Source organism: Ranitomeya imitator, chromosome 3 (assembly GCF_032444005.1).
Source record: "Ranitomeya imitator isolate aRanImi1 chromosome 3, aRanImi1.pri, whole genome shotgun sequence".
NCBI classification, from domain to species: Eukaryota; Metazoa; Chordata; class Amphibia; order Anura; family Dendrobatidae; genus Ranitomeya; species Ranitomeya imitator.
The window spans coordinates 15352607-15368196 of record NC_091284.1 but is presented as its reverse complement, the minus strand read 5'-3'; the positions used below and the strand labels follow the sequence as shown (position 1 = coordinate 15368196).

The 15590-nt window shown below is 46.5% G+C and overlaps 1 protein-coding gene across 1 annotated transcript in view; it reads left to right on the top strand.

Annotated features, from left to right (window-relative positions):
* The window catches only part of CFAP44 (cilia and flagella associated protein 44), a 256160-nt gene that overhangs the window by 180231 nt on the left and 60339 nt on the right, over positions 1 to 15590 (top strand). Inside the window, exons 30-33 of the mRNA XM_069760527.1 lie at positions 4804 to 4934; positions 6595 to 6711; positions 8342 to 8543; positions 8648 to 8808. Of these exons, the coding sequence (XP_069616628.1) occupies positions 4804 to 4934; positions 6595 to 6711; positions 8342 to 8543; positions 8648 to 8808 (611 nt within the window). The remainder of the gene's footprint in view (positions 1 to 4803; positions 4935 to 6594; positions 6712 to 8341; positions 8544 to 8647; positions 8809 to 15590) is intronic.

Genomic DNA, 15590 nt, shown 5'->3' with positions numbered 1-15590 from the left:
ACATACATTTCAGTAGGGAACATTTCAAATTTTCAAGTCATTTTTCAAGCTGGTGTTATAAAGTATTCAAATTTACTGAGATAATGACTTTTGGGTTTTCATTGGCTGTAAGCCATAATCATCAACATTAACAGAAATAAACCCATGAAATAGATCACTGTGTGTAATGACTATAGAATGTAGGAGATTCACTTTTTGTATTGAAGAACTGAAATAAATTAACTTTTTGATGATATTCACATTTTTTTGAGAAGCTCCTGTATTTGGTATCACCACGTTCAGAATCTCCTGACCTGTCAAAATATAAAAATAATTAATCCAATCAGTAAACGGCGTAATGAGAAAAAAAATCAAAACATCAGAATTTTTTTTGTCACCGCAACATTGCAATAGAATGCAATAACAGGTGATCAAAACATCGTATCTACCCCAAAATAGTATCAGTAAAAATGTCAGCTTGGCACACAAAACATAAGCCTTTACCCAACCTCGGATTTTTAAAAAATGGAGACGCCTCAGGTCTTGGAAAATGGCTCATTTTTAAACTTTTTTTTAATTTTTTTTACAAACGTTGGATTTTTTTTAACCACTTAAATAAAAAGGAACCTAGACATGTTTGGTGTCTGCAAACTCGTAATGATGTGGAGAATCACAATGGCAGGTCAGTTTTAGCATTTAGTGAACATGGTAAAAAACAAACCCAAAAAGCAATTGTCGAATTGCACTTTTTTTTTGCAATTTCACTGCACTTGCAATTTTTTTTTCTCGTTTTCCAGCACACGATATGGTAAAACCAATGGTGTGGTTCAAAAGTACAACTCGTCACGCAAAAAAACAAGCTCTCACATGGCCATATTGAAAAAAAAGAAGGAAGAAGGGGAGCAAAAAACTCAAAAACAGAAAATCGCCACAGGGTGAAGGGGTTAATAACAATGTATTGACCATTAGTGAAGGGTAGTGACCTTTACTGCCCACAGCTGATGATGCCGGCTTCCCTCCAGGGTTCTCGGCACACGCCTACTAGGAGGCTCCAGGAGGTCATCCCTACGTCTACACCACAGCTCCAGATGATGAACTCCATCCTCTCCTCACTATCCTGGGAAACTATTGACTCGTCATAGACTCCAATATATCCAACTCAAACATTTGTATTCCTCTCTGAGTGAAAGGCCCGAACATGACCGTCCCTTGTCTCCTCTGCTGATCTGCAGCCATTACAACCATCTATAGATGATTACTAGAACCAGACACGTCTCTACTCCCTTCCTTCTGCAAGGCCTGGGAAAGAGAACTACACCAAATGTTTACACAGGATCAGTGGCCTAAATGTTTTTACCTTTCCCATGTATCAGTAATTGCATCTAAGTCACAAGAAACAAGTTGTAAGTAGTGATGAGTGCTTGGATAAGATCTGTTAGGCAATCCCTGCTGAACTAGAAATGTCCCACCGTATGGAAACTTTTATCGCCCAGACTCAACTTGAAATGATGACTACCGCTACTATATGGTCCTACTGGCAGGGCTTGACATAGCGCATGCACCGTCCCTTGCATTTTTCCCAGGTCCGTCTTTTCTATTTCATTACTCATTTTATTTTTAGTTACGGTATTCATGATCCAGACCATTCATTCTATACTTTTTCTGGCTCCTCAAGTCCAAACCTTCTCGCTAGGACTCTCCCTTACGTACCTTTTTCCTCGTTCTTTCCCACTTCTCTTCCTCCACATTTACAGTGGGGCAAAAAAGTATTTAGTCAGTCAGCAATAGTGCAAGTTCCACCACTTAAAAAGATGAGAGGCGTCTGTAATTTACATCATAGGTAGACCTCAACTATGGGAGACAAACTGAGAAAAAAAAAATCCAGAAAATCACATTGTCTGTTTTTTTAACAATTTATTTGCATATTATGGTGGAAAATAAGTATTTGGTCAGAAACAAAATTTCATCTCAATACTTTGTAATATATCCTTTGTTGGCAATGACAGAGGTCAAACGTTTTCTGTAAGTCTTCACAAGGTTGCCACACACTGTTGTTGGTATGTTGGCCCATTCCTCCATGCAGGTCTCCTCTAGAGCAGTGATGTTTTTGGCTTTTCGCTTGGCAACACGGACTTTCAACTCCCTCCAAAGGTTTTCTATAGGGTTGAGATCTGGAGACTGGCTAGGCCACTCCAGGACCTTGAAATGCTTCTTATGAAGCCACTCCTTCGTTGCCCTGGCGGTGTGCTTTGGATCATTGTCATGTTGAAAGACCCAGCCACGTTTCATCTTCAATGCCCTTGCTGATGGAAGGAGGTTTGCACTCAAAATCTCACGATACATGGCCCCATTCATTCTTTCATGTACCCGGATCAGTCGTCCTGGCCCCTTTGCAGAGAAACAGCCCCAAAGCATGATGTTTCCACCACCATGCTTTACAGTAGGTATGGTGTTTGATGGATGCAACTCAGTATTCTTTTTCCTCCAAACACGACAAGTTGTGTTTCTACCAAACAGTTCCAGTTTGGTTTCATCAGACCATAGGACATTCTCCCAAAACTCCTCTGGATCATCCAAATGCTCTCTAGCAAACTTCAGACGGGCCCGGACATGTACTGGCTTAAGCAGTGGGACACGTCTGGCACTGCAGGATCTGAGTCCATGGTGGCGTAGTGTGTTACTTATGGTAGGCCTTGTTACATTGGTCCCAGCTCTCTGCAGTTCATTCACTAGGTCCCCCCGCGTGGTTCTGGGATTTTTGCTCACCGTTCTTGTGATCATTCTGACCCCACGGTGTGGGATTTTGCGTGGAGCCCCAGATCGAGGGAGATTATCAGTGGTCTTGTATGTCTTCCATATTGTAATTATTGCTCCCACTGTTGATTTCTTCACTCCAAGCTGGTTGGCTATTGCAGATTCAGTCTTCCCAGCCTGGTGCAGGGCTACAATTTTGTTTCTGGTGTCCTTTGACAGCTCTTTGGTCTTCACCATAGTGGAGTTTGGAGTCAGACTGTTTGAGGGTGTGCACAGGTGTCTTTTTATACTGATAACAAGTTTAAACAGGTGCCATTACTACAGGTAATGAGTGGAGGAAAGAGGAGACTCTTAAAGAAGAAGTTACAGGTCTGTGAGAGCCAGAAATCTTGATTGTTTGTTTCTGACCAAATACTTATTTTCCACCATAATATGCAAAAAAAATGATAAAAAAACAGACAATGTGATTTTCTGGATTTTTTTTCTCAGTTTGTCTCCCATAGTTGAGGTCTACCTATGATGTAAATTACAGACGCCTCTCATCTTTTTAAGTGGTGGAACTTGCACTATTGCTGACTGACTAAATCATTTTTTGCCCCACTGTATCTCCCTCCTATGTGTCTATCGTCATCTATTCAGGTATGTACATTTTGCATCTTTTCATTTTACTCATTGAGGCACCTATTGTTACATTCATCGGACATGTGTAGTTTCATGTTGTTTGTAGTTTATATCTTTAAATTTCAATGAAAATTTTAATATAAAAAAAAGAGATAATAATGGCAGCAGTGGTATGATTGACCAACATGACTGCATCCTCTGTTGCCCCTGTGCTGATGGAGACAGCGGATCTCCTGGATCTGCGCATGCACTGAGCACCTTCAGCCAGGGAAGTAGTCAAGGATAAAATTGCCGGGACGGCCGCCATCTGTTATGGACCAGAGTCCAGAGAGCATTAGGGTTTCTTATGCCGGAAACCACCAATGAGATATTAGTTATTGTAGTGCAATATGTATAGGTATATACAGTATGTGTGTAGTGAAATATGTATAGGTTTATTGTGTGACTAGCTGTAATTTAACATCTGTCCTGAAGGCTGCAGGTATCACAGGGGGTCACAACATATGGTATCCTTAGCAAGCAGTCTACTGTCTCCAATTTCACCAGGGGGTCTTGCTGGGAACCAGGAAGAAGGGGAAACATTTCACACCTTCTAGCTCTTTTGAAGGGAGATGTCAATTACAGCCTGACACTAGCTATCTGTGAGAAGCTTAAGAGTGTTCAGAGGAAAATAATATATTCATTGGGGGCGCGGTGTGGTCCAATAAAAAATAAGCAATTATAATATTAACCTGAGAGGCTGTAATAGAAATCTGACCTCCAAGTTAACTCTATAAATTAGGCTTGTATGCATACAAAGCTGTTCACAGATTTAGGGGGAGCCAAGCTGATGTGTTCCAGTTCATATTCATCCCCCCCCTAAGGGAGCAGAAAGCAGACTACAAAGTTAGCTATTTCTGTAAGTTTTCTCCTGCTTATTTTTGTAACTGTTTTGCATACTTGTATGTCTTTTTATTACCATATTTTTATACCTTTCTTATTTTAAGCACTGTATTTTTTGTATTCAAGCATAAAACTTTAACTAGTTAAACCTTGTATGTTCTAAAGAATCCATAGCCTTAAACAGTGTGTCAGCCTTATGAGTGGTAGACAGTAGTAGTAATATTTCCGGGACTCATCGCCCGTGTATTCGGTGAGTGGTGGCATCGTGTATGAGCGGGTGTGTGGCCTGGGTCGGTGTGTGATTTATGCTCCCATTACAGCATAGGACAGTGGTTGAATGCTGGACCGAGAGAGGGGAGATAGATTAACCCTTTCAGGCGCAATCCTAAGTCGCGTGCTGAGAGCGGGTGCGTGACAAATTAGTGGCAGCACGGTGGGATCCATGACAGTTATATCAGAAACCTGACGATCCCTTTAAGCTATATGTAAACAAAATTGGACCATCCCTTTAAGTTTTTCCAAGTGAGGAGTTATGTGTAATATACTTTACAATTGTTTCTCCTTCAGACTGTGACCCAGAATTGTTTGACAACGTCCTACAACTTAGAGAGAAGAGACTGGATATAGAGGAGGCCCTGGTGGAGGAGAAGAAGGTGACGGATAGTCTGAAGAAGGAATGTGACTCCCTGGCCAAGAAGGTAACTTCCGGAAGGTAGACTTAGCCTATTCTGGGGGGAGAAGGTGACTTCCGGGAAGGAGACTGAGACCAATGTGGCTGAAGGAGTTGGAGTTCCCGCCTTGTACCAGCACGTGTCCAGAAACATCACCCGTGCCCTTATCAATGCGGTTACTGGTATTGTCCACTTTACGACCGACATGTGAACAAGCGCTTTTGGCCAGGGGCGCTACATTTCCTTGACAGCATAGTGGGTGAACAGTTTGGAGGCTGAGGCTGAGTCCCACCCTGGCACGGCACATGTTCTACCGATGCTGAGGATTGGTGGCCCTACTTCTATCAGGGTTTCCTCCACCTGCTACATCAGTTCTTGCACCCCTTCCTGCTCATTCTCCTCCTGTATCTCCGATGTGCTATCTCAGAGCACGTCGTGCACATCAGCTGGAAGCTCTGCAGCACTGCCTCAGCGAAGCGGCAACAGACTCTGCTGAAGATAATTTGTCTAGGAGGGAACCGCACACCGCGGCTGAGTTATTGAAAGGAATATCAGACCAGACAGATCTGTGGCTCTTGCCGCTGAACCTCCAACCAGGCATGGTCATATGTGGTAATGGCCGTAACCTGGTGGCGGCTGTGAAGCTTGGCAAACTCGCACACATACCATGCCTGGCCCACGTGCTCAACTTGGTAGTTCAGTGGTTTCTGAAAACCTACCCAGATTCTGATCAAGGTACATCATGTCAGCACCCATTTCTGCAAGTCGGCTACATCTGCCGCCGATCTCTGGCAGTGCTGCCGCAGTGCTTGCAAGCGCCAGCTCACCGACTGGTGTGCAACATAACCACACTCTGGAACTCCACACTGCACATGCTGGCAAGGATTTGTGAGCAGAAGAGGTCAGTGGTTGAGTACCAGCTGCAACACGCCCATCTGGTCAGCCTCCGCACATAACAACTGAAGAGTGGGCATTGATGTCTGTGCTGTTCTCCAAGAGTTTGAGGACTCCACAAAGATGGTGGGCGGCAATGACGCCATAGTCAGTGCAGCTATCCCGCTTTTGTGCCTACTTAAACAGTCGCTGCTCACAATTAAACATGAAGCTTTGCATGCGGACCAGGTGGAGAAGGAGGAAGACATAACACAGAGAGCTTGTAGCCAACCCAGCCTCACCTCATCTGCTCAGCAAGGATTGGGTAACAATGAGGAGGTGGAGGCTGAGGAGGAGGAACAGGAGCTAGCGCAACTGAGGCTAGTAGCTGCACAAGCTTCGTCCTGTCTCTCCTACATGGATGGGGTGAGGAGGGGAATGAGGAGGAAGACAGGGAGGAGGAGCAGATGGAGCTTTCTGCCTATGCACAGTGTACACAGAAAGTTGCCAATCAGTTTTCAGAAAACTGATAGATCTCCAGCAGATTAAAAAAAACCTGCAAGATATGATGTATGTATGATATGTCTGTAGGATTGTGTCACAATGCTATATAATGTGTTGTGTGGTGAAATATACACTGTCAGACATCATGTGTAAGGATATGAGAAGTCCTGCGGTCGGGGACCTCTGCTGCCTGCTATTTTAGAACATCTGTCCAATCACTGATCGCCTGCAGGGGACGCAGACATAGCCCCCATGGGGACGTCGTGTACCTGTGATGGATTTTACATCTGCTTACTTCTGACGCTGACAGGTTAAGTTTGTGGAAGTGACCCTGAAGACGGCGGAGGCCGAGCTGGAAGTGTTCCAGCGCGAGAAGCAGCAGAAGCTCAACGAGTTGTACGTGGTGGTCCCGCTAAAGCTTCACCAGGTACGGACGGCACTACACATCACACTACACTACACTACACTACACGTCCCTACTGGACACTACACTACACGTCCCTACTGGACACTACACTACACGTCCCTACTAGACACTACACTACACGTCCCTACTGGACACTACACTACACGTCCCTACTGGACACTACACTACACGTCCCTACTAGACACTACACTACACGTCCCTACTAGACACTACACTACACTTCCCTACTGGACACTAGCACGTCCCCAGGAACTCCAGTCCACATTGCGGTGGGTATTATTCGGTGATACTTGCTATCGGTGGTATCATTGATTTAACTATTATTGTACCGATAGGCAGTGCTAGGTCTCATTATATTTATATTCTTACTCTGCACTTTTCATTAGTATCTCTGTGACTGTAGCCTGTAGGTATCACCACTGGTAATCTGTTCTCCCACTTCAATGGCTTTTTTGCCACGTATAGCCGTATATATTATTGTTATGGATTAAGTTTCTCCTGATTTAGTGAAATTTTGGCTTCTATTATGATAAGCAGTATATGAGTAGTATATTATGTGGATGGTCTTCTCTGCGTACGTGCCTCCGGTTGCTTTTTCTGCAGCGCCCAGCTTTGTGGCGCCATGTTTTTATATCACTTCCCATGCACTTGTGTATCTTTTATATAAATAAAGTTTATACATTTTTTGCTAATATTCTGGCCGTGAATCATCTTTTTTCTTTTGCTTGGTTGGACACTATACTACACTACACATCCCTACTGGACACTACACTACACTACACATCCCTACTGGACACTACACTACACTACACGTCCCTGCTGGACACTACACTACACGTCCCTGCTGGACACTACACTACACGTCCCTGCTGGACACTATACTACACTACACATCCCTACTGGACACTACACTACACTACACATCCCTACTGGACACTACACTACACTACACATCCCTACTGGACACTACACTACACTACACGTCCCTGCTGGACACTACACTACACGTCCCTGCTGGAGATTACACTACACATACTTGCTGGAGATTACACTACACGTCCCTGCTGGAGATTACACTACACATACTTGCTGGAGATTACACTACACATACTTGCTGGAGATTACACTACACATACCTGCTGGACACTACACTACACGTCCCTAGTGGACACTACACTACACGTCCCTGCTGGAGATTACACTACACATACTTGCTGGAGATTACACTACACGTCCCTGCTGGAGATTACACTACACATACTTGCTGGAGATTACACTACACATACTTGCTGGAGATTACACTACACATACCTGCTGGACACTACACTACACGTCCCTAGTGGACACTACACTACACGTCCCTGCTGGAGATTACACTACACATACCTGCTGGACACTACACTACACATACCTGCTGGAGATTACACTACACGTACCTGCTGGAGATTACACTACACATACCTGCTGGAGATTACACTACACGTACCTGCTGGAGATTACACTACACATACCTGCCGGACACTACACTATATTATTATTCTTTAGTGTTGGGCAGTCGGGAGCACAGTTTGCTTTCCGTTCTCCTCTTATCTAGCGATGCTCAGGATACCATGTGCTTTACCTTCTGCAGGTGGATTACATCATAAATGGAGAGATTCCCAGTGACTTGTCGCAGGTCCTGGTCTTCACCAACCATTACTTAGAGGCTCTGCAGCTCCGGATCCGGGAGCTCCAGACGGAGAAGGTGGAGCAGCGAGAACTGTACAAAAAGGCCAAGGAGCAGCACAAGCAGCTGATCCGAGAGAAGAAGGAGATGGAGACCAAGATTGAGAGTGAGTGAGCTGGCGTCCATCATCCATAGCCTCCGCCAAGTGGGGAACACGGGTGACCCGGGAGCCCACCGCTGAGCCATCACACTTATGTATACTGTATCCAGGTCTGGAGGAGCAGTGCCGCCAGCAGATGATGATGAAGTTCGGCCGTCTGGTGGACCTGGAGGCTCTGCAGACCCTGTCTGTGAACACCGGCCTGGAGGAGCTGAAGATGAAGTCCGAGCAGAGGCAGGAGGAGATGGACCGTGAGATCGCTCTCTGGAAGGTGAGGACGGGTGACGCCACACACCAGACCTGTACTACCAGAGACACGAGGCTGTAGACGAATCCACCCAGTGCTTGCGCCAATAAGTCATTTATCTCTATGCTGAATATTTCTCAAAAGCCTGAGGCGGCACTACTGAGAGCCAGCAGCGAGGAAGTAAATGGCCGTCCAGTCAGTATCTGTGGTCTATTCAGGTGGAACAGTGGCAGTATTGTGTGTGTATATATCAATTATATGGAGAAAGTATGTGCCCCCCACATCCACCTCCGGGGCCTTTACTGTCCTCATCTGCAGGACATTAATATGGAGAAAGTATGTGCCCCCCACATCCACCTCCGGGGGCTTCTCTGTACTCATCTACATCCATAGACATTAATATGGAGAAAGTATGTGCCCCCCACATCCACCTCCGGGGGCTTCACTGTCCTCATCTACATCCATAGACATTAATATGGAGAAAGTATGTGCCCCCCACATCCTCCTCCGGGGGCTTCACTGTCCTCATCTACATCCATAGACATTAATATGGAGAAAGTATGTGCCCCCCACATCCACCTCCGGGGGCTTCACTGTCCTCATCTACATCCATAGACATTAATATGGAGAAAGTATGTGCCCCCCACATCCTCCTCCGGGGGCTTCTCTGTCCTCATCTACATCCATAGACATTAATATGGAGAAAGTATGTGCCCCCCACATCCACCTCCGGGGGCTTCTCTGTCCTCATCTACATCCATAGACATTAATATGGAGAAAGTATGTGCCCCCCACATCCACCTCCGGGGGCTTCACTGTCCTCATCTACATCCATAGACATTAATATGGAGAAAGTATGTGCCCCCCACATCCTCCTCCGGGGGCTTCACTGTCCTCATCTACATCCATAGACATTAATATGGAGAAAGTATGTGCCCCCCACATCCACCTCCGGGGGCTTCACTGTCCTCATCTACATCCATAGACATTAATATGGAGACAGTATGTGCCCCCCACATCCTCCTCCGGGGGCTTCTCTGTCCTCATCTACATCCATAGACATTAATATGGAGAAAGTATGTGCCCCCCACATCCACCTCCGGGGGCTTCACTGTCCTCATCTACATCCATAGACATTAATATGGAGAAAGTATGTGCCCCCCACATCCACCTCCGGGGGCTTCCCTGTCCTCATCTACGTCCATAGACATTAATATGGAGAAAATATGTGCCCCCCACATCCTCCTCCGGGGGCTTCTCTGTCCTCATCTACATCCATAGACATTAATATGGAGAAAGTATGTGCCCCCCACATCCTCCTCCGGGGGCTTCACTGTCCTCATCTACATCCATAGACATTAATATGGAGAAAGTATGTGCCCCCCACATCCTCCTCCGGGGGCTTCTCTGTCCTCATCTACATCCATAGACATTAATATGGAGAAAGTATGTGCCCCCCACATCCACCTCCGGGGGCTTCACTGTCCTCATCTACATCCATAGACATTAATGTGGAGAAAAGTATGTGCCCCCCCACATCCTCCTCCGGGGGCTTCACTGTCCTCATCTACATCCATAGACATTAATATGGAGAAAGTATGTGCCCCCCACATCCTCCTCCGGGGGCTTCACTGTCCTCATCTACATCCATAGACATTAATATGGAGACAGTATGTGCCCCCCACATCCACCTCCGGGGGCTTCTCTGTCCTCATCTACATCCATAGACATTAATATGGAGAAAGTATGTGCCCCCCACATCCTCCTCCGGGGGCTTCACTGTCCTCATCTACATCCATAGACATTAATATGGAGAAAGTATGTGCCCGCCACATCCACCTCCGGGGGCTTCTCTGTCCTCATCTACATTCATAGACATTAATATGGAGAAAGTATGTGCCCCCCACATCCTCCTCCGGGGGCTTCTCTGTCCTCATCTACATCCATAGACATTAATATGGAGACAGTATGTGCCCCCCCACATCCTCCTCCGGGGGCTTCACTGTCCTCATCTACATCCATAGACATTAATATGGAGAAAAGTATGTGCCCCCCACATCCTCCTCCGGGGGCTTCTCTGTCCTCATCTATATCCATAGACATTAATATGGAGAAAGTATGTGCCCCCCACATCCTCCTCCGGGGGCTTCACTGTCCTCATCTACATCCATAGACATTAATGTGGAGAAAAGTATGTGCCCCCCACATCCACCTCCGGGGGCTTCACTGTCCTCATCTACATCCATAGACATTAATATGGAGAAAGTATGTGCCCCCCACATCCTCCTCCGGGGGCTTCTCTATCCTCATCTACATCCATAGACATTAATATGGAGAAAGTATGTGCCCCCCACATCCTCCTCCGGGGGCTTCACTGTCCTCATCTACATCCATAGACATTAATATGGAGAAAGTATGTGCCCCCCACATCCACCTCCGGGGGCTTCTCTGTCCTCATCTACATCCATAGACATTAATATGGAGAAAGTATGTGCCCCCCACATCCTCCTCCGGGGGCTTCTCTATCCTCATCTACATCCATAGACATTAATATGGAGAAAGTATGTGCCCCCCACATCCTCCTCCGGGGGCTTCACTGTCCTCATCTACATCCATAGACATTAATATGGAGACAGTATGTGCCCCCCACATCCACCTCCGGGGGCTTCTCTGTCCTCATCTACATCCATAGACATTAATATGGAGAAAGTATGTGCCCCCCACATCCTCCTCCGAGGGCTTCTCTGTCCTCATCTACATCCATAGACATTAATATGGAGAAAGTATGTGCCCCCCACATCCTCCTCCGGGGGCTTCACTGTCCTCATCTACATCCATAGACATTAATGTGGAGAAAAGTATGTGCCCCCCACATCCTCCTCCGGGGGCTTCTCTGTCCTCATCTACATCCATAGACATTAATATGGAGACAGTATGTGCCCCCCACATCCTCCTCCGGGGGCTTCTCTGTCCTCATCTACATCCATAGACATTAATATGGAGAAAGTATGTGCCCCCCACATCCTCCTCCGGGGGCTTCTCTATCCTCATCTACATCCATAGACATTAATATGGAGAAAGTATGTGCCCCCCACATCCTCCTCCGGGGGCTTCACTGTCCTCATCTACATCCATAGACATTAATATGGAGAAAGTATGTGCCCCCCACATCCTCCTCCGGGGGCTTCTCTGTCCTCATCTACATCCATAGACATTAATATGGAGAAAGTATGTGCCCCCCACATCCTCCTCCGAGGGCTTCACTGTCCTCATCTACATCCATAGACATTAATATGGAGAAAGTATGTGCCCCCCACATCCTCCTCCGGGGGCTTCACTGTCCTCATCTACATCCATAGACATTAATGTGGAGAAAAGTATGTGCCCCCCACATCCTCCTCCGGGGGCTTCTCTGTCCTCATCTACATCCATAGACATTAATATGGAGACAGTATGTGCCCCCCACATCCTCCTCCGGGGGCTTCTCTGTCCTCATCTACATCCATAGACATTAATATGGAGAAAGTATGTGCCCCCCACATCCTCCTCCGGGGGCTTCTCTATCCTCATCTACATCCATAGACATTAATATGGAGAAAGTATGTGCCCCCCACATCCTCCTCCGGGGGCTTCACTGTCCTCATCTACATCCATAGACATTAATATGGAGACAGTATGTGCCCCCCACATCCTCCTCCGGGGGCTTCACTGTCCTCATCTACATCCATAGACATTAATATGGAGAAAAGTATAGGGGTACAAGGCAGGGGTGCCCATGGTCTCCGTTGCTATTTGCCCTAGCTGTGGAACCCTTGGCTGCTAAAATAAGGGAGGCACGAGAGATAAAAGGATTTGTCTATGGAATGAAGGAGGAGAAGGTGTTTCTGTATGCTGACGATATTTTGTTATTTTTGGGGGACTCAGGGGAGAATCTGGATAACGCGGTGGCATTAATTGAGGAATTTGGGGAATTCTCTGGACTCAAAATAAATTGTGACAAATCGTGCATTATGCCCATTGATGAGGTAGAAAGGGGTACTGAGGAGGTGGAAATGTCAGCAAAATTGAAGGTAGTTTCGAAATTTAAATATTTGGGGATACTAATCACCCTTCCTCTGACGAGGTTTGAAGAACTTAATCTAAGCCCTCTGCTACAAAAAATACGTACCAAAATTTCAGCGTGGAACAAACTCCATCTCTCTGTAATTGGAAGAGTGAACCTTTTGAAGATGATTGTGATGCCGCAGTTGTTATATGTGCTGCATAATTCTCCAATTTGGATTCCGCAGAGTAGGTTCCATAAAATTAAATCGCTGTTTGGCGAACTAATATGGGGGGGGGAACCCCAAGGTTTAAACAAGAAAGTTTGCAGAGGCCAAAGGCGGAAGGGGGCTTGGCGCTCCCTAACCCTTGGGTATATTTTTTATCAGCACAATGCCAGCATATTGGAGGATGGGGGGAGGAGATGGGAAAGGGGCAATCGCCCAGTAGTTTGAGATATTTGATGGAAAATGGCCTCTGGGTGAGAGTTTGGAAGGGGGGCAATTTTTGAAACTGGGTTTTCGGTTTCCTACTGTTCTCCTAATTCATAAGGTATGGGAAAAAGTTAAACAGATTAGGGGGGTCACGGGCCTTACCAAATACTCTCCTATATGGGATAATATAAACTTACAAGAATTTAAGCAAATGGAAGGATATGGGCCGTGGAGAGAGGCAGGAATTAGAAAGATGGGTCAGCTAATGGGTCAAGGGGGACTTAAGTCATTTGTGGAGTTACAAACAGAATTCCAGTTATCACATGTAAATTTATATCATTATAAAAGAATCCAGCATGCGTATCGGTCGCAATGTCGGAGAAAACTTATTGAGATCCAGATTGATATCACGCTGGCTTCCATTTTGGAGAACAGCGGGACAAGGGGGGCAATTTCAGAAGTGTATAGAGATTTATTATTCACCTTTCTAGCCAAACATCCCATCAAGTCTAGAGTGAAATGGGAAGAAGCTGAACTGGGAGAGATAAATGATGATAGATGGGAATCTATTGTAGAATATGTGAATAAGATCTCTATGAGCGAACCTGGGAGGATGTCTCAATTATATGTGATTCATAGAGCCTACAGAACTCCCGATAGACTGTTCAAGATGGGTTTGAGGTCTGATTCCGAGTGTCCACGATGTTCGCAGGAACAGGCAGACATGTTACACATGCTGTGGCATTGCCCTAGACCAGACCTGGGCAAGATGCGGCCCGCGGGCCGCATCCGGCCCGCCTGATGATTTTAAGCGGCCCGCCAGCTAGCTGTCACTTCTGACAGCCACCCCCGGCACCGCTCGGCCAGCCACCAGCCGCTTCTGAGGAGGACCGCTGGCGGCTGGAGTGAAAGCCAGGTTGATTACCTGTTTATCGGTGGTGGCGGCCATCTTCCCGAAGCCGCGCGTGCGCAGATGGAGTGCTCTACTTCAAAGGGCTTCAGGAAAATGGCCGCTGAAGGCTGCGCGTGCGCAGATGGAGATCGTGGCGGCCATTTTCCTGAAGCCGAGTTTGCAGATTTAGATCTCGGCTTCAGGAAAATGGCCACCGCGATCTCCATCTGCGCATGCGCGGCCTCCCGCGGCCATTTTCCTGAAGCCCCGTGAAGCAGAGCACTCCATCTGCGCACGCGCGGCCTCGGGAAAATGGCAGCCGCCACTGATATTCAACCCGGCTCTGCTGCTCACATTACATTCCGGGCCGCTGCGTCACATCACCGGTGGAAGGGACCCTGCGCACGCCATACCGCACCTCTGCCGCTGCCACACCACTGCTGCAACCCCCCCATAGACACCAGGCCGTGGCGTCGCCCGCCTAAGCAGGAAAGGACCCTGCTCAGGTGCACGCCACACCACATCACCCCACCTCTGCCGACACCATGCCTCCTGTGACCCTGCTCTGCCACCGCCAGCCCTCAGGTAAGAATCTTACCGTAAGATAGTGTAAATTCGGACAATAAGACGGACCCCCATCTTATAAAAAAATCTTTTTTTCTGCAATTTTCACCCCAAATTTGGGGTGCGCCTTATGGTCCGGTGCGTCTTATAGTCCGAAAATACGGTAGTTATATTAGTTCGGCCCTCTAAAACCATCCCACTTTCTCATGCGGCCCCATGGCAAAATTAATTGCCCACCCCTGCCCTAGACTGTCCGCCTTCTGAACAGTTGTATTGAGTCGGATTGAATTGATATATAGGTGCGTCATTCCCAGAGACCCTTTGGTCTGTATATTCGGTTATGTGGAAGAATTAGCAGTGGTCTCTATGGTTAAACTGGCGATTGCTAGACTGTTATTCATAGCAAGGACATTGATAGCTCGGTTCTGGATCAGGGAGGAGCCTCCGACTAGACGAGACTTTCTTACGCAGGCGGATCATATAATATTATTGGAAAAAAGTATCTATACTTAGAGAAATAAACTAGATGTATTTCAAAAGATTTGGCAGCCATGGATAGAATGGAATTAGAATTGTGGGGATGATGCATAATGGTATAGATGATGTTCATACTATACAATGGTATATGGATTGGGGAAGGAATATTGGATGGGAATTTGGGAAAGCATTAAAGGGGTCTCGAAGGGGGGGGGGATAGGGAGGGAAAAGGGGGGGGAGTTATGTTCATAAAATATATGATTATCTGTGAATAACAGCTTGATGTCATTTGTTATCATTGATTTTCCTTAATAAAAATTTATCTGATTAAAAAAAAAAATATGGAGAAAAGTATGTGCCCCCCAGATCCTCCTCCGGGGGCTTCTCTGTCCTCATCT